Consider the following 19599-nt stretch of genomic DNA (forward strand, 5'->3'; position numbering starts at 1 on the left):
GGGCCTGACCGGGCGGCACTAAGGCTGCCGCCTAGTGATCCCCAGGTCACTGTCCCTCGTTTGCTCTCCGGCTCCCAGAGCGTGGACGCTGTTGAACTTCTTAAAACACTGGGGGCGCCCAGGTGTCTCTGTGGGTGAAGCGTCTGACTCTAGACTTCGGCTCAGGTCATGCTCTCCCAGTTCGTGAGATCCGCCCTGTGTCTCCGCCCCGCCCCCGCTTGACCTCATGCACTCTCTCTCTCAAAATAAATAAGGAAACTTAAAAAATCTCCTAAATGTAGTTTAGTTGAGGTATTATTTTTGAAAGAGCAAAAGCAGTTTCAATCCACCATCTTAGTGAGGGTTTGCTTTCAGTTAATCATGAATGACAGAATGCCTCCGGTGGTGATTCAGACGGCGTCGCAGGGCGGGACTGGCGCCCCTCACTGTCAGGTGCCCCTGCGTGCAGGGCAGGCCCTGGCCTGCTGCCCGGCGACAGCACCTCTCACGCCAGCAGCCGCAGACATCACCTGACGGCTCTCACTAAAGTCTGGAGACAAGAGGAGCCCAAAATTAGAGCCACATCAAAAGAAATACGGGAACTTTGTTGAGAAAAGCCCCGGTGTAGTGACACAGAATGGCACGTGTCCCCCCCCCCCCGTGCCCGGCCACCCCTCCACTAGACCCCCAGCTGGGCCTCTGCCCCGAGCAGCTGACCCCACGCCCTCAGGCCTGAGACACAGAGACGGTGGCTCTGAATTCACCCTGATGGAGAATCAAAGGCTGTGACACTGTCCAGAGGTGACCGGTGCCGGGAGCCTGCAGGACACAGGGCCTCGGGGCGAACTCTAAAACTGGACTAGATCTGGATGGACAAGGTGGGCAGTAACAGTGCTCCAGGCTCAGAGGCAGGAAGCACGGCCGGCTTCTGGAACTATCCCAGGCCCCGGGGTGCGAGGGTCCCAGCCCTGGGACAGAGGCCGGGGTGTGTACAGGGCTACCTCGGCCTGTTTTCTATCCAGAATCGGGGTTGACCTCAGCGGCCCCACCTACCAAGCCAGACACGGGTATGAAAAGCCAAAGCTTTGTCCAGGGGCCCACTCCGCCTCCTTGGCCCCCTGCCCCCAGGAGCTGGAAGAGGCGTACCAGGACGCGGCCAGCGACGTGCTGCTGGCCGTCTGTCGGCACTCGTGGCGGGCGGTGGCCCAGCACCTGGAGACCGAGGTCCTGACGGGCGTCTTCCCGCACCGCAGCCTGCTCTACGTGATGGGCATCATGACCTCCAACGGTATGTCCTGCTCTAGGGGCCCGAGGCACCCCCTGCCGCGCCTTGGCCACCTTCTGCCCCCAGGTCCCCAGGGGTGGCGGTGGGGCACGTCACAGAGAAAGATCCAGATGGGGGTTCGGCAAGACTGTTGGTCTGCGGGATGCACACAGGGCCGGGCGTCGGCTGCACAACAGCAGAGCATGTCTGTGCCAGAGGAAAGGGCCGTGGCCCCCACGCCCCGCAGCCCCCTCCCCATGCCAGCCCCGCTGCATCAGGACCCACAGCCAGCCAGCTGCCTGGTCCCCCCTGGCCCACGTTCCCGCCGTTAGCGTTTCTACAATGGCCTGGACAGAAGCAGGACGGAGCGAGGAGGCTCCGGGAGGTGGCCCAGGGTGGGCGTGAGGCCAGCACTGCCACAGGGTGCTGGTCCTCCGTCACCGAGGCAGGCGGGTGCCCTGCTCACTAGCAGACGAGGAAGCGAGCTCACAGAGGCAGCATGGGGGGCCCGGAGCCCCCCAACAGCGTGTCACAGGCCTGTGATGTCCAGGTCCCAGGGCGTCAACAGCAGCCATTGGCTCTGAGTTGTGGGAAGGGCTGCCTCGAGCAGTGGGGCCTGTGAGGGCCTGGGGGAGGACCTAGAAGGAGGGGTCTGGACCCCTGCCCGGTGCCCGGCCCCCCGCCCTCAAGAGCTCGCAGCCCCTGAGGGAGGCAAACGCCTGCCTTCATTCAGGCACGCTTGTCCACTCACAAGTGTGAGCAGAGCACACGGCTGCTCTGAGACCCCCAGGCCACCCCCAAAGCAGCCGTCCCTCCGAGGCTGAGTTTCCAAAGTTCTGTAAAAGCTTTCCATCCCCACAATGCACCCCTCTCCAGGCTATGTTTTCCCACCCTCAAGGGGATTCTAGCACATTCCAAATGGCTATGCCCGGAGGGACCCCTCCATTCACCATCGGTGAGCCGGGGGCCCCAAAAGGCAACATGGCCAACCTGAGGTCACATGGCCAGGGCAGCAGGGCGGCAAGTCCAGCCCAGCTCTCCAGACCCTGGGTCCAAGCCCAGTCCCTCGCCCTGCACGAAGCCAGGACCAGCAGAGGCAGGGCAGTGTCACTCGGCCTCAGTCCCGTGTTTGAAGAATAGGGGCAAAGGAGCCCAAGTTCCAGCCCCAGTGAGGACTTCAGACGTGGCCTCCAGTGACGTGGCCCTTCTCTCCCGCAGAGTCCATCTTCCACAAGGGAGAGAAGGCATGCTGGGAAGAGCAGCTGGCCAAGGTAGGGGGGAGCCCGGCCGCTGGGGCCTTCTGGGGGATGATGAGGGCAACGGGGGAGCGGGTCAGCTGCCTCCCCGGGGAAGGGGATGGAGAAGCCCCTCTGTCACAGATGCACAAACCAGCTTAGAGGGAAGTGATTCATGGGGCTGGCCGCTGGGGGAGCTGGGAGGTCAACTTCCGTCTTTAGATGTCTCGTGCAGAGCAGGTGTCCAACCAGACAGGGCCCTTCCTCCCCATTCTGGGTGCTGGGTTCATGGGCCCCCGAGAGGGCACAGAGACCAGATCTCAGACAAGGGCGGGAGGAAGCAGGCTGGAGTGGACAGAGGCGCCCCAGCCAGGGAGCGGTGTAATGCGGGCCCCTCTGAACACCGCCCCCCCAACATGAGGGGCTCCTGGGGCTGGAGAAGGGACGTGGGGCCCTGGGTTCAAGTCTAGAGTCAACCAACCACATATGTGTGACCTGGGCGGCCTACTTTGCCTCGTCCCTTAGTCCCCTCGTCTGTCCACTGGGGATAAAAGTACCTGGCTCAAAGGTTTGCTGTGAGGACTACAGGCTGTAACCCACACGGAGCGCCATCACAGTGCCCGACATGAGGGTGGCCCTTATTCAACGTAGTTAATGTGTTCGGTTAGTGATGACAGTAGCAGCGGGACAGTTGTCACAGACGTCATCTCGCAGAAATAATACCAGCAGCGGCAGCAGCAATACTAGTAATTAATAGAGAAATACGACAGGAAATCACTAAGGAGAGAGAAGTCTTGAGCAACATAATTAACCAAATTGATCTAATTGACATTTCTTTCAAACATAAATAGAACGTTCACCAAGATAGATCGTTCACCATATATCAAGTTTCAATAAATTTAAAAAGACTGAAATCAAACAGAGAACATTCTCTGACCAGAATGTAAATGAGAGATCAATGGCAAAAATGTATCTGGAAAAATTCCAAAAATTTGGAAATGAGAAGATACATTTCTAAATAAGCCATGGGTCAGAGAAGAAGTCACAAGAGAGAGTAGGAAAGATTTTGAACAGAACGATCATGAAAACACAGCATATGAACATTTGTGGGGCTCAACAGAAAGCAACCTCAGAAGGAGGTTTATGTTGTTAGTGCCTAAATTAGAAAAGAAAGGTATAAAATCTATTCGCTAAAAAGCTAATGGGGCACCTGGGTGGCTCAATAGGTTAAGCGTCCAACTCTTGATTTCGGCTCATGTCATGATCTCACTGTTCATGAGATCAAGCCCACTGTAGGGCTCTGTGCTGACAGCACGGAGCCTGTTGGGATTCTCTCTCACCTTCTCTCTCAGCCCCTCTCCAGCTGTGTGCGCTCTCTCTCTCTCTCTCTCTCTCTTTCTCTTTCTCTCTCAAAATAAACTTTAAAAAATTAATTAATTAATTAAAAATAAAAATTAAAAATTAATTAATTAAAATTAAAATTAAAAATAAAAAGCTATCAAAATAAGTACAAATGAAATCCAAAGTAAGGAGAAAGAAAGAAAGAATAAAATCTAGAGTACAAATCAAAGAAAAAATTTAAAGGAACAAACAATAAACTCAATAAACCAAATAAACTCAAAAGTAAGCAATTGATAAAATGACGAGCTCTTTGACCCAAAAAAAAAAAAAAAATCAAAAACACAAAATACCACTCTGAGAACAGAAGAAATATCATACATTCTCTAGACATGGACCAGTAATCACAAAATATGATCCCAATAAATTAACCAATTTAGATTGAATCGACAAATTCCCTGAAAAACACAAGCTACCAAACTAGCACAAGAACAAACAACAGAAAATCTGAGTGGTCTTATATTCAGAAATTGGAATCATAATTATAAACCTTCTCACACAGAAAACTCCGCTCCCAGATACTTCACTGGCTTATTTCATCGCGTAGTTAAGGAATAAATACTTTCAATTCTATGCAAATGTTTTTGTATAGGGGAAAATAGGGGCAGAAGGAACACATCCCAATCGTTTGCAGAGGCCAACACAAACCTGGCATCAAAGCCAGTCACAGACGTTACAGGAAAGCTGTAGACCAGTACCTTTCATGAAGATAAAGTCAAAACACTTTGATAAAATATCCACAAAAAGAATTCAGGAACATACAAGAAAGATAACACACCGTGATGAAGCGGGTTTGTCCCAGGAACATGAGGCCAGTTTCACCTTTGTGCAGCAGTAAGTACAATTCAACAACCAACAGAATAAAGTGTGGAAATCATGGTCATCTCCATGAAGCAAAAGCATTTGACAAAAGGTAACATCTACCTGGGATTCGATATATGTTTCCCAACAACACCAAGTGGTTCTCCCGTTCTAAGTGGACGCCGGATGGTGTCCTGCAATTCAACTCAACTCTGACATTATCGAGAGGTGGCAGGAGCCACCCCCCCCCCCCACCAGGCTGAGGGCTCTGTCCCACTCGATTTCCTTCACTTCAGATGCCAAATGCAAGCCCAGCTTGTCACCCGTGCTTCTGACCCACCAGCTATAGACTGGAGGTCCCCACGACCCCCTTCCCGGGTTCAGTTAAGTTGCTAGAGTGGCTCATGGAAATCAGGAAAACATTTTACTCACTAGATCACCGGTTTATTAAGAAAGCATATAATTGGGGAGCAGCCTGATGGAAGAGATGTAGAAGGCAAGGTGGGGAAGGGGTGCAAAGCTTCCATGCTCTCCCTGGACGTGCCACTCTCCCCACTCGGGCACTAAGCCAGAAGCTCTTGGAGCCTTCAGTATTAGGCACAACTGAGGAAGCCATTGGTAATGGAATCCGTTTGCAGCCCCTCTCTCCTCCCTGGGGGAGGGGGGGGACTGAAAGTTCACCCTCTAATCCAGGTTGGCCCCCATGGCCACCAGCCCCCCTTTTGTGGTTATCCAGGGGCTCTCCAGAAGTCACCACATCAGCATAAACTCGGGCGTGGCGCAAGAGGTTTCTGTGAAAACGAAAGACACCTTTCTGTAGCTTTCCTATCACTGAAGAAACCCCAAGGGTTTCAGGGGCTCTTCCAGAAACGGGATGAAGAGCAGATACATATCTTATTACAAGTCACAGTATCACAGTGATAATGGCCCCCAAGGAAGGAGGAGGAGGAGGAAACTGACATCCATGGACAATCTACGACCTATACATACTGATGGCCACTGGGCACTTTCCCACTGACATCAGAAATAGGGCAAAGTTCCCACTACCTGCACTTCCGGTCAACATTTTTCTGAAGTCTCTAGCCATCACCAGGAGGTCAGAAAAGACGGGAAAAGACACACAGGTTGCAGTGGAAAAAGTAAAACTATCCTTTGCAGGCAATGTGATTGCATGTACAGAAAACCTTATGGAAGCTTAAGACATACTAGACTATTAATTACTAGTAGAAATTAGCAAGATCTCAGAATGCAAGATCAATACACAAAAATCTACAGAAAGTTTAGGTACTAGCAACAAACAACTGGAAAATAAAGTTTAAAGAAATGACATGACAACATTAAAAACATAAAAGACTCAAAGAAAATTTTAGCAAAATGTGTGCAAGGTCTTCCCAAAATGTTGTGGAAAGAAATTAAATAAAACCTACACATGTGTGTGAAGTTCACAGGTAAGAAGATTCAATATTGTTAAGATGTCAATTCTCTGAAAATTGATTGATAGATTCAGTGCAATGCCAATCAAACTACAGACTGGACTGTAGAATTGAATGTAATCTATAAATTAAAATTTTATACGGAAAATTCAAAGGACCTGGAATAGCCAAAACAATCTTGAAAAATGGAGAAAGTTGTGAGAATCACACTACCTGATTTCAAGCCTTACCGTTATTTAAAAATATATATATTTTTTCAGTAACTGTAGAGATCTAGTTGGCTTTACTCAATGAGTCATGAATCCATCAGCATCCCGTCCAGCAAAGAGAAGGAAAGAGGAGGTCACGTCATGTTTCCTGGGGCCTGAGGGGGCAGGGGCGCACCTATCAGGCAGCTTACCTCACCACCGCTGACCGGGAGACCCCAGACTGACCAGTGAAGCCTGGGTGTGGGGGGCAGAAACTGCAGCCAGGTTAGCTACTGAGCCTTGATTTGGTGACGTGGGCTTAGCACAAGGGACTCCACTTGCAGCCCCTTGTCTCTTTTTTAACAGCGGCCCCTTCTGATCAGACTCACAGCTTAATGAGAGATGTGGTCAGAATCCCAGGCCGTCACACCACACCCGCCACCTGTCTGAGGCCCTCGCTGCTTCTGTCCATCCTGTGTGACACTCACAGGTCATGGCATTCTTGTGAAGCCTCCGTGATGGTGAAGGGCCATGATTGCGGGCTCACAGTCTTGGAGTTTGTGGCTGTCCTTGTCTTCGCGTCTGGTGTTCCAGTCCTGGGGAGGTTGGTGGCTTGGTGAGCAGTGGCTGTGAACACACATTCAAGGCCTTTGAGAGAACAGCACACCAGGGTCTCGGCTGTGATCATCATAAGCAGGATAGTTTCAAGATGGCCGGATTGTCATCAAGTGACCCAGTGAAGTGGGTGCCTGTGTCCCTGGAGACGGTGGAAGGTACACTCCCCAAGTGGGAAACACAGTTTCCAACAGTTTCTTTGCCACTGTGAGGGCATCGGCCTTGAGGCAGGGAAAGCCTTCAACCCGTCCCGGAAACGCACAGCCAATAACAAGGACTCATCGAGAACCTGTGCTAAGTGACGGTGGATGCAGTCCAGCCTCAGTCCAGAGGGAGGGGTTAGGAGGCGCCCTGGGATCTTGGACCTGATAGGTCACATCTGGATGGTAGACTCTTTCTGCAGTTTTCTAGAAGTTCCCTCCCACCACCAATGTCTTCTCACAATGTGAGTCCTTAAATGGACCACGGTGGGGGAGGGAATGTAAAAATCCCAAAAATGGGGTTTTCCAGGCAGCCAGGAAGAGCCAGGTGGCCGTCCTGGGCTCCCCGGCCCCGACTGTTGAATTTGCAAACTATTGTTCGCCTGTCGTGATTTCTCGGGTCAGGAGCGGACTGTTGCCACAGTTCAGAATGACAAAATTCTGGTGGCAAGGGGTCATTTCTGGCAGGAGCAGAATGGACTCCATCCACTCGGGCCACGACCCTTACAGACTCTGCCGCCGCTGCTTTCGCACGAAGGGCAGCCAGGCGTTGCCGAGGCTCGGATTTTAGTGTGAGACTCAGCGCTCGTGACGGCAATTTCGGAAGGCAAGAGAATAGCAGGGCTCGGTCGTCTCTTTCTGGCACAAACCAGGGAAAAGGTTTGAATGGTGCTGTGGGCCTGAGGCAGGTCGTTCCTGGGGAGGGGCGGGGGGGAGCTTGCTTAAGTCCTAGAAAAGGCTGCTCAAGTTTACCTCCCCAAGGAATGGGCTCAGGGACTGGAGTTTAGTAAGTTCACAGAGTGGGGAAGCCAATGGAGGAAACCTAGGAGCCTGCCGTCTACAGCAGGCGGCCCGGCCTCCACATCCGCCAAGCGGCAGCTTAGTCATGAGCCTAGGAAATGCTCTGATTGGCGTAATCCCTTCTGGGGAGAGTGAGGGTCCTTCAGCGCTTGGATTATGATCCCGGTCGTGAACAGTGTCTAGAGGTATTTGTGATTTCTCTTTAGGGACTTTACGTCCCTCGAGCGAGCGCATGGAATCCTCCGTGACCATCTGGTTGGGAGCTGAGCACAGCAAGGCGTCCCCTCCACTCTGCAGAGGCCCCATCTCCTGGGCACCAGGGGCCGATCACTCTCCACGGGGCAGAAATGAGACGGGGCCTCACGAAGCCCCGAGGCCTAACCGCCCAGGTATATTGTTGACTGATACCGGCCCCCGGGCCCACAGCGATGCTGGAAACGCTGAACTCAGTCCGCCATCTTGAACACTGAGCCCTTGTGAGTCTGCGGTCCGGGTTGGGAACAAGTGGGAAGCGGGCTGTCTTGTTAGCGGCCCTCGATCGCGGGCAAATCACCGCCCTGCCCTTTAGGTGTCTGGGCGGGCGGGCAAGATGCCCTGTCCCAGGGCTGGGTCGGGGACAACGGGCCCCTGGGCGGCCGGGTCCCCCCTGCCATCGGCGAGAGGCCTTGCGCGGCCTCGCGTTTCGCGGGGATTGAGGCAATTTGGGAAGAAGCATAGTTTTGTCTGTTTGAATCTTGCCAGGCTCTGTCTTCTTCATTCTCCCAGTGTCGGCATGAGAGGGGCCCACGGACTTGCACGCACCGCAGTTAAATTAAGGGACTTTTGTTGAAATTCCTCCTCTTCCATGTCAAGGACAGATTGTAAAGAACATGAAAGGTTCGGGTTGGTCAGGAAATTCTAAGGCGAGGTCTCCAGTGGAGGCAAAACCCATTAGCCCTCTGAATTTAGAAAGGAGGGCTCCGGGGACAGGTTGACAGGGGCCGTGTCACACAGCAAACAAGAGCGTCTTCCGGAGACAGGCCCCCGGCAGAGCCAGAAGCTCCCTCTGAGCGGGACCGGAGGCCCTCGCTGTGGAAACCTTCCTCCAGGGACTCGCTGTCCTGGGGGACGGGCTTGAAGGCAAGACCGGAGCGCTGGTATCTCCCCGAATTTGGCAAACCTTCCCACTCATTTAATTCAGCCTCCCTCAGCTGCTGGAGGGGGTGCTGAGGTCAGGGAACCCCGGGAGCCCGGTCAGTCCCGAGAGGCCCGGGGGCGCGGGGGCATCTGTCTCAGGGGCAGCACGGACCGCGTGGTTGTGTGGGCGAGTCCCGTGGCGCCTGTGGGGACAGTGGAGACATCAGTCCCCGGAGCAACGCCTCGGGGGGCCGGGGAGGCCCAGTGCTCCTCGGGTCCCTGACCTCGGGGCCGCTGCCGCCCTCGGGCAAACACCTTGGCACATCTCTGTTTACGGTCTTGCTCCCAGGTCCTTGCAAAGTGCTCAGCTCTGGTCTCAGTTCAGGCAGGCAGGAGGCCTCGCATCCGATTTTCTGCCTTTTCATCAATGCACTCATCTCAGGAGATAATCCGCCTACAAGTGGGGCAGCTAAAACACGCTGGGGGCCCTGGGCTGTTGTCTGGGACCCGGGATGCGTAGGAAGAGCCTTCCAGACGGGCTTTACAGTCTGCACAGATCGTCTTCGTTTGCGAGTCTGAGTAACAGACCAGTGAGTGTGGCCTGGAGGGACGCGGGGGCTCCAGGAACGAGACGGTCAGCGCTGCTTCTGTGGCCCATGCGGGTACCGTGTGGAAGACTAAGGCTCTGAAACAACATCCTCGCGCGACACCGTCCTGCCTCTGCTTTCACTTCTGCCCCCTTCCCCCTCCGGGCCCCCCCAGCAAGAGCACAGGCTGACATGGATCTGGTGGCCTGGGTCACAGCCCCTGGTAATGACTCTAAATTCTTCCAAAAATTTTTGGGGACCCTTCCTGGGCTTAGGAATTTCTTTAGCTACTGCCCTTAGTTTGGCCTCTGACCAAGGAGTGACTTGGAGGAGGGCTCCCAGACCATCAACGGTCTTATTTGAAAATTTTTTTAATGTTTCATTTTTGAGAGAGAGATAGAGGCAGCATGAGCAGGGGAGGGACAGAGAGAGAGGGAGACAGAATCCAAAGACAGGCTCCAGGCTCTGAGCTGTCAGCACAGAGCCCGACACAGGACTCGAACCCACGAGCTGTGAGATCATGACCTGAGCCGAAGGCGGACCCTTAGCCGGCTGAGCCACCCAGGCGCTCCTCAATAGTCTTATTTTAAAAGGTAGCTGTGTCTGCAGAGTCAGCAAAGCATCAGGACTCGGGTCAAGGAGGAAGGAGCCAGCAGAAGGGGTCACCTGAGCCCTTTTGTTTTAGGCACCTACCTGTGTCTTTCAGTTCTCATTAGCTCTCTGTAGTGAGCCTTCAAACGAAGCTTTCTGGAATCTCAAGGCTCTCGGAAGCTTCTGCATCATAATCAAACCAAGTATTCCGTTCTGTCCGTTAATCTTGGGCAACCTTGTTTCCAAGTCGAGTTCTGAAATAAATGATCCTGTCTAATGTGAACATTCTCCATAATGGCCATTGGAATTTTAGGTTGGTCTTACTAAAATCTTGCCGTTTTGGGAGATACTTATAGCTCTGGGACCGTAGTTCTTAGACATGAAACAAGCAGGTGTGGCAGAAGGTGGCGCACTTGACTCCTCAGGGCTCTTTCCTTCTTTCCTTTTTTCTTTTTTAGCTAAGCCTTTGGGGTTTCTCAGAGCCAAGCTAATACCTAAGAGGGATGAGCTGCTAGGTTGGGGACTGCGCAAGTTTCACAGCGCACCTCACTGTATGGAAATTTTCTTGAGGTTGGCAAGGTGACCTAGAGTCAGCCTAACCCGTTCTGTGACCGACCTGTGCTAACACTGTGGCAATTTTTTGTAGCGCTCTGGGTCCCGAGGTCCCGGTTAACAATAGCCTTTATCTACAAAGCAAGACACACAACAGGGAGCAGGGTCGGGGGGAGGAGGGAGGCTCAGTCGGTGAAGCATACAACTTCCGGCTCAGGTCATGATCTCACGGTCTGTGAGTTCGACCCTTGTGTGAGGCTCTGTGCTGACAGCTCAGAGCCTGGAACCTGCTTCGGATTCTGTGTCTCCCTCTCTCTTAGCCCTTGCCCTGCTCATGCTGTCTGTCTCGCTCAAAATAAACATTCAAAAAAATTTTAAAAACAACAACAACGAGACACACAAGCACGTGCACCTTAACACAGCAGCCGCCATGGAGACCCCCGGCAATTCCCAACCTGGAACGGGGGGGACGAGAGAAAGGACTGAACCACAGACCCCAAAAATGAGGTCGGGGACCAGACTGGACTTTCAGACGAAAGGGAAGTGTAGCCAGGACATCAGTGAGACTGGGTCTCACCGCAGAGGGCGGAGCTCAGGGCCCGCGTGGACCCACCCACAACCCTCCAGACGCTTCACCCCAAAAGCCCGGACTGGAGACAGCCTGCACCAGGCAGAGCAGTACCCCAGCCGGGATGTGAAGTCCGTAGGTAAGTGTCCCCCTGAAGAAGCTGGAGAATGAAGAGTGAGTTAAAGACACCACAGAGGAGAAACAGAGTGCTAGAAACACAGCGGAGAGGATGCGCTGTCTCCGACAGATGCGGCAGACACACGCTGAGAACACCGGCCACACGTCAGCACAAGGTACACGCTACAGGATTCCCATCCTGTTTATACTCTAGAAGAGGCCAAAACAATCCACGGGGATATAAATCACAGCAGTTTTGTAGTGATGGAGATTCACTAGGAAGGACCGTGAGAGCGCTTTCTGGGGTGTCGGAATATCTTCTCGCTCGTGGTGGGCTGAGAGTTGCACGGGTCTGCACATCTGTCAGACTTCATTGCGCCTCCCAGGAAAGATGTATGCCCTTCACTGTGCGTTAAACATACCTCAGTAAAAATACTTAGAGCCCAGACATTTTGATGGCCAAGAGACACACAAAAAGATGCTCAATATCACTCATAGTTAGGGAAATATGAATCAAAACCACAAGGAGATACCGCCTCACACCTGCCAGAATGGCTAAAGTCAAAAAGACAAGAAACAACAGATGCTGGCAAGGACGCAGAGAAGAGGGGCTCCTCACGCACTGCGGGGGTGGGGGGAGCGGGAAGTGGTGCGGCCGCTGCGGAAAGCAGTGTGGAGGGTCCTCAAAAAAATAAGAATAGAACTACCGTATGATCCAGTAATCCCACTACTGGGTATTTATCCAAAGGAAAAATAAAACACTAATTTGAAAAGACACGTGCACCCCTATGTTCACTGCGGCATTATTTACAACGGGCAAGATACAAAAGCAGCCCAAGCGTGCACCCGCAGATGAATGGGTAAAGAAGTGGCCTCTACAGTGGAATAGTACTCGGCCCTGAAAAAGAATGAGATCTTTCCATTTACAACAACATGGACGGACCTAAGAGTACTGTGCCGAGGGAAATAAGGCAGATGGACAAAGACAAATACTGTATGATCTCACTCCTATGTGGAACCTAAAAAACAAAACAAATGAACAAAAGAACAACAACAACAAAACCAAACTCCTAAATACAGAGAAGTACCAAGAGGTCTGCTCATTGCCAGAGGAGGTAGGGGTGGGGGCGGGCGACATAGCTGAAGGGGAGGAAGGGGGCAAACCTCCAGTTATAAAATGAGTAAGTCACGGGGATGAAAAGTACAGCAGAGGGAATATAGTCAATAACATTGTAACAGCGTTACATGGTGACGGGGTGACCACACTGTGGTGAGCGCCACCGTGTAAGGAAGTGTTGAATCTCTACGCTGCACACCCGAAACTTATATAACATTGTGTGTGAATTAAACTTTAATTTAAAAAAATCTTTAAGGGGCGCCTGGGTGGCTTAGTCGGTTAAGCGTCCGACTTTCGCTTAGGTCATGATCTCGCGGTTCGTGGGTTCGAGCCCCACGTTGGGCTCTGTGCTGACTGCCAGCTCGGAGCCTGGAGCCTATTTCAGAGTCTGTATCTCCCTCTCTCTCTGACCCTCCCCTGCTCACGCTGTCTCTCTCTCTCTCTCTCCTAGAAATAAATTAAAAAAAAAAAAAAAAAAACATTAAAAAAATCTTTAAAATGTGGAGCGCCCGGGTGGCTCAGTCAGTTGGGCATCTGACTTCGACTCAGGTCACGATCTCAAGCCCCACATTGGGCTCTCTGCTGTCAGCGCAGAGCCCGCTTGGGATCCTCTGTCCCCTTCTCACTCTCTGCCCCTCCCCTGGTGTCTTTCTCTTTTTCTCAAAAATAAATAAGCATTATTTGAAAAAACATCTTTAAAACTAGGGGCGCCTGGGTGGCTCAGTTGGTTGAGCATCCGTCCGACTTCGGCTCAGGTCATGATCTCACAGTTCGTGGGTTCGAGCCCCGTGTCCGGCTCTGTGCTGACAGCTCGGAGCCTGGAGCTGCTTCAGATTCTCTGTCTCCCTCTCTCTCTGCCCCTCCCCCACTCACGCTCTGTCTCTTTCTCTCTCTCTCAAAAATAAATAGACATTAAAAATTTGTTTTTAATCTTTAAAACCTGGCAAATTTGTAACTTTGGAAACAGATTTGTTCCCCAAATCAGAGATTTCATTTTTTTTAAAGTAATGTGGCCCCCACCCTATATATTCTATTAGCACCCTTAGCAGGGTCTGGGGAAGATGTGGGATCATATATATTAATATCCCTGCTACAGAAACGTACAAAATTCACACTAATGGCCATAAACAGTGTCACCAGTGTCACATCAGTTTGGGTCAGCTTTTACCGCCAAATGACTTTGCTGCACAGCCATGAAAAAGTTTAATTTTCCGGGGTTTTGACTGTGAACCGCTAGTACGCGCTGCGCGAGACGGAGCAGGACGACAGCTGAGAGCCCAGGGCCTCCGGGTGGCCGGGGTCCCACGGCCTTCAGGGGACGCCCGAACTGGGGGCGAGGCGGGTGGGGAGCCAGCTGGCCCTGCTGCGCCCCAGCGTCCTGCAAGCAGGCCAGACGCGGGGCAAAACTGGGGCAGACGAGCGCCCCCAGCCTCAGCCGGAAGCAGCAAGTGGGGAGCAATTTCCCTTTCAGGGCGCCCCCCACCGAGCCCCGCCCCGCCCCGCCCTACCCAGCATCGCCAGAGAGGGCGCTAAAGGCCCCACCTGCAGGGGGCGCTCGCAGCCGGCTCGCGTCCAGCGAGGCTGCAGAATGGATACCCCCGCGCTCCTACCAAGGCGCCCGTCAGTGAGCCTCCTAGAAATGGAATCCCCTGGGGAAACGTACGCACGTTTTAAACTTTAACCGATGCCTGCCAAAAGCTTCACCAAAAAAAATAAGAGACCCGTTGAGGAGCCTGAAATGAAGTCCCCCATTAGAAACAACCTCAGGCTGCACGGAGTCCAGTCCCAGGAGAAGCCTCAGCTGAAGCCGCCCTCCGACCGCCCTCCCATCTGCCCATCAAAAGAAATGTGTCACGTTCCTGTGGTCTTGGAGACGAGTCAGGGCTGGGAGCTGCAGGTAGTTACTTTGTACACACTTGCCAATCAATCACCTGCTTGCAGAAGCCCCTCGTAGATTCTCTGAGCCCACCTCATAAATGGTCATTTTAAAAGACTCTCAAAGGTCATGATTGGGTCCCGCCAAACATAACGGACGCCTCGCAGATACTGAATGGTCAAAACTGTTACTATGCTGTTACTATGGCCATTGTACAATTCTGATTGGTGCTTATGTAATGATGCAAAACGTACAACGTGTGCACGGTAACACCCCTGCCCTTCCCCCATAAAAACCCTGCTCCCCACTGTTCGGGGCTTCACTTGGCTGCCGCTGCGCCGGGAGACGGGTGAGCCCCTGCTCGAGCTTGTAATAAAGACCCTTTTGTTCTTGCATTGGTGCCGGTTCCTTGGAGGTCTCTGGGGACTCGCGATTCGGGCATAACACCATCATCTTCCCCCCAAAGGACACTTCTTGCTGACACCCGGCAATTTTATTTTTTGCCAATCTTGGCCAGAATGATATATCATCTTAATTTCCATTCCTCAGATATTAGCAAGGTTGAGTTGACAGCCGCTCTGTCACGTGTGTGTGCTTCCACTATCTCTAAGTGGACTGTCGCTGTTTCTTATTAGTTTATGAAGTGGTCATTATCATCAATATTAACCCTCAGCAATAGATTGTAGGAAAACCAAAAACAAAAAAAAATAAAACAAGCAAACACAAATACTGCATCTTTCAACCTAATATATGGTGGTTTTGCCAAACAAACCTCTGAAAATCTTTACCTTCATATCCATCAATCATTTCTTCTATAAAGACTTGGGGGCCTGGGATCATATTTGGAAGGGGTACTCCCCACCCCCAAAGGACCTAGGGATCAAAATCTTGGACTTGAGTTGTGGAATCCGGGAACAGCGAAATAAAGAAATCTTGCAGCCTCGTATGTTAGGGCAAAACTTCTAGGACTTTCTATTTAGAAGAGACACTTTCCTTCGTGTCTCTGATCTCGCATTCATTCCTTCAAAACGTTATTACTGGAGCCTCGACCACATGCCAGGCACAGTTCCAGGTGCCAGGAGACAGCCTGGTGCCCACACTCTGGCCGGGCCGCCTTCACCTGAGGCTCACCGAGCATCTGTGATGTCTGAGCCCCTGCCCGGCGTGGGGACGGGGGCAGGCTCCTGGTCTCAGCCTCTCCTCCAACGCCTCCCAGGAAGGGACTCAGAGGGCGGGCCCCGGAGACTCAGGAAGAAAGGCAAGAGAATGCCGGACTCCGGGCTCCGGGGCCAGGGGGAGGCCTCAGCCCCAGCCCGCAGGGTGGAGGGAGGGACGGCTCCAGCCCTGCCCTCCCCCATCTGCTCACAGATGGCCATCAAGTCCGTCCAGTTCCTGAACAGGGACATGTGGTTCAAGGAGCTGCTGTTGGCGCTCACCAAGCCCGACCGGACACATCAGGAGCAGCCCCCCGAGAAGGTGGGCCACACCCTGCCCCCCCAGGCAGCCCCAGGGGCTCTGTCCATAAGATGGACCTAAAGCAAGGCCCGGGGCCCTAGAAGGACACTGAGACCCGAAAGAAACAAAGAGCCAGGGGCCTGAGCAATAGGACTTGAAGCGGCACCCTCGAAACCCCACCACTAGGCCGGGGCGTGAGGGCGGCTACAGGAGCCCAGGGGCTGGGGGCAGCCTGGTCAGGGGAGGCAGCAGGCTGTCGGGGTGGACAGAGGTGGCTCAGGCCCAGGACAAGCGGCTGGACCTCCCCCCACAGATCTTTCTGTTCATCTACTACGGGCTGATCCTTCAAGCCGAGGACAACGCCACCGCTGTCAGGGCGCACCTGAAAGCCCTCCTGGACACGTCCCACGAATGGCCCAAGCAGAGGGAGGTGAGGACCCGGCCCGCAGCCTAGCCCACAGCTGCCTGACCCTGACCTCAGGCTTAGCCTGATCCCTGCTCATGCCCTGAGCCCTGGTCAGGCCATAGAGAGAAACCTGATCCCTTCCACACACTGAGGCCTAACCCTGGTCACACTCCAGGCCCCGACCCTGGTCACACACTGGGCACCGACCCTGGTCACACTCTGGGCCCTGACCCTGGTCACACACGGGGCCCCGACCCTGGTCACGCACTGGGCCCCGACCCTGGTCACACTCTGGGCCCTGACCCTGGTCACACACTGGGCCCCGACCCTGGTCACGCACTGGGCCCCGACCCTGGTCACACTCTGGGCCCTGACCCTGGTCACACTCCGGGCTTATCATAGCTTGTGTCCTCTCCTTTGTCACACATCTATTTCCTGGACCCTCATTCCCTCCCCTGGCCCAGGCCTGCTCCAAGCTAGTGGGGACAGGGGGAGGGAACAGGCCTCCGGAGAGTCACTCCTCCCCCCCTGCCTCCCACACCACCCACCCGCCCCTGTAAGAGACGCCCTCACAGCGTTGAGCTAGAGTTGCAGATCCTGAAGAGCATGGCAGTGGGAGGGGGTCCCTGTGACCTTCGACCAGTCCCCTCCTTTCCTGGGCCTCAGTTTCCACACCCCCAGGTGCGAGTCCAGGCGTGGTCCTGTGACAGCACGTGGCCTTGCCCCCTGCGCCTGTAGGGTATCGCGCTCACCGTCGGGCTGGCCGCAGCCCGCCACTTGGACCACGTCTGGTGCGTTCTAGAGCAGTTCAGCCAGAGCAGCCCCATTAAGTGGAGCCTCAACAGCTTCTGCCTCAAGGTTCTGGTCTGGGGCGGTTGGGGGCCTGGGCAAGGGGCTGGGCATCAGGCGTGTGAAGCTCCGGACATCCGAGAGGGTCTCCTGGGGTCTTTCAGGCCACAGCCTTCAGACCAAGCCTCCTGGCCTCCAGTCCCGCCTGCAGCGGGACCCTGCCTCAGTTTCTCCTCTTGATTAACAATTCCCCCCTTCCCAGCTGCTGGGATGGAAATGAGCCGTGGCTTTGAAATGTCTGGCTCACAGCAGGTGCCCCAGTGACTTCTCTGCAGCAGGTGTGCTGGCTGCTGTGTTTATTAATGGCCTTTTGACACATGCCCTGCGTGAAACACAGGTGGGCAGCACGCCCACCCTGTCCTCACTGCACCCCTGGTCACTCCTGTGGGCAGAATCAGGGCCCGGGGCTGCATGAGGGAGCTCAGGACAGAGGGGGGAGGAGTCACAGTTCACAACAGACAGCCCGGGGGGGGGGGGGTCCGGCGCGAGTCACTGACGGGCACTGGGGTCACGTGGTCCTCAGGTGACATCTGAGGGTGTCTCGGATGCCCCCCCCCACTCTCTGGGTCTCCCACGGGTCTGAAGGTCCAGGGCCCCATTACCATCTCCCTAGGTTGAGGCATGGCCTGGCCAGCCCCCAGCAGCCCAGTGGTGAAATGGGCCCCAGGCTCCTGGCGAGGGGGCTGCCCCAAGGCAGGGCGGGTGAGGGGCTGGGACCCTGGCCAGTTCTGGCAGAGCCAAGCGCCCCGTACACACTCGGGTGACCCCACAGACCCATTCCAAGTCCCCAGAGGGATGGTGCCACTCTCCCTGTTTTCCTGTGGAGGCAAACTGAGTCTCGCAACCACTCAGAGCCCTTGCCTGCAGGACCCACTTGGGTGCAGAGGACTTCCTGCCGCCGCTCCCCCAGGGCCAGGCCAGGCAGGCCCCGACACTCCCCGTCTGTCCCCACCAGGGTCAGTGGTCGGAGGACCTGCAGTGGAGGTGGGCCAGCAGCACCGTCCTCCTCGCCTACGGTCAGATGGCGGTCAGGGCCAGGGCGCACATCCTCCCGTGGGTGGACAGCATCTTGTCTCGGATGGTCTTCTACTTCCACTACAGCTCCTGGGTACGGCTCCCCGGGCCACCCCTCCGGGGCCCGGCCTTGACACAGCCCAGGCCCCGCCGGAACCTGGGTCAGGGAAGGCGGGGCCTGCGGGGCCTCCAGGGCCCTGGGGCTCTCCTCCCACTCTGACCCCACTCTGGAGTCAGGGCGAGCCAGCCTGGCCTCCGCATTGTCCCACCTGCTCAGCCTGTCATCCCACCCAAAGCTTCGAGGGCTTCCATGGGGGCCCCGCCCCCACATTCTCCTTGGCTCTCACTCTGGCGCACTGGAAGGCCCGGTGATTCCTCAGACCTTACCCAGGACGATGGCCCTGCTGACTCTATATTCTGCACCCAGGGCGTCCACCCCAGGGGGCCATGAGGTGCCAGTCAGCCCAGTGAGGCCATCGCACAGCCCAATCTTTGGGCTCTGGGTTGCCACACATTGAGTGAGGCCAGACATCGGCTTCTTACACTTGACCTTGAAATGTTGTCAACATATCCACATTTTTAAACAAAACCACACGGGCTCCCCGCCCAAAGCCCTACATCTGTGGCCTCGCTGCAGGTCCCTGCCGCACTCCCTCAGCAACACCCTGCAGCCACGTGTAATGGTGGCACTCCCTCCCCTGCGCTTCCTGTGGTCCCTCCATCCCCCGCTCCATGGCCTGACCCCATGTCCCCATGCCCCCCTGCCAGGATGAGACCTTGAAGCAGAGCTTCCTCACCAGTGTCCTCATGCTGGTGGGGGCCATCAGCCACAATGAGGGGGCCCACAGCTACGAGTTCCCCCAGATCTCGGAGCTTCTCGAGTGTCTGATGGTGAGTCAAGGTCCTGAGGCAGAGGAAGGGGAGGGAGGAGATTCCTGCCTTAGGCCAGCAGCATGCACAAGAGGCAGGTGCTGGAAAGGGAAGAGAAGTTGGATTTCTAGGGTGTGCGCCAGCCCCTCCTAGGGCTCATGCCCCCCACTTCCATTGGTTCTCCAGTGATCCTGAGCCAGCCAGCTACGTCCACTTCACAGATGATGTGGCTGAGGCCCAGAAAGGCCAGCAGCATCCATTCTGCTACTACCATCCCAGCTCAGACCTCTACTCACTAGAGGTTTGGGGCTCATGGAACCCCAGGATAGTAGAGGAAACACACAAGTGCTGGACAATTACAACTGTAATAATAAAATAACAGTTTACTGAGCCCTGAGCTCCTGCTATGATTCAGACACTGTGCTTTGCACACCTTGCTTCACACATAACGTGTGTGCAACAACACTCTGTTATTTGTGAGGAAGCAAAGCTTGGAGCAGTGTGGAGGCTTGCTCAAGGTCATGCAGCCAGTATGTGGTGGTCAGGGTCCAGCTCAAGGTCGTGCAG

At 54.5% G+C, this 19599-nt stretch overlaps 1 protein-coding gene and 1 long non-coding RNA gene across 4 annotated transcripts in view; one reads left to right on the forward strand and one right to left on the reverse strand.

The window, feature by feature from the left end:
• The window catches only part of LOC120232344 (maestro heat-like repeat family member 5), a 70666-nt gene that overhangs the window by 16899 nt on the left and 34168 nt on the right, over nt 1-19599 (forward strand). Inside the window, exons 5-11 of one of the 2 annotated variants that reach the window (XM_039233003.1) lie at nt 1108-1267; nt 2462-2514; nt 15807-15914; nt 16207-16323; nt 17038-17157; nt 18104-18256; nt 18931-19053. In XM_039233003.1, coding sequence (XP_039088934.1) covers nt 1108-1267; nt 2462-2514; nt 15807-15914; nt 16207-16323; nt 17038-17157; nt 18104-18256; nt 18931-19053 — 834 coding nt within the window. The remainder of the gene's footprint in view (nt 1-1107; nt 1268-2461; nt 2515-15806; nt 15915-16206; nt 16324-17037; nt 17158-18103; nt 18257-18930; nt 19054-19599) is intronic. The other variant, XM_039233004.1, reaches the window with a different exon arrangement.
• LOC120232345 lies at nt 344-10360 on the reverse strand. Of its 2 annotated transcripts, none has more exons than XR_005528545.1 (3): nt 10311-10360; nt 3036-3221; nt 344-529 (listed from the first exon to the last, which is right to left on the reverse strand). It is a non-coding gene; the product is annotated as an uncharacterized LOC120232345 (long non-coding RNA). The 2 variants fall into 2 exon arrangements; XR_005528544.1 differs by lacking the exon at nt 344-529 and adding an exon at nt 1372-1429.

The sequence above is a fragment of the Hyaena hyaena genome, unplaced genomic scaffold (assembly GCF_003009895.1).
Source record: "Hyaena hyaena isolate Hyena2069 unplaced genomic scaffold, ASM300989v1 scaffold_69, whole genome shotgun sequence".
NCBI classification, from domain to species: Eukaryota; Metazoa; Chordata; class Mammalia; order Carnivora; family Hyaenidae; genus Hyaena; species Hyaena hyaena.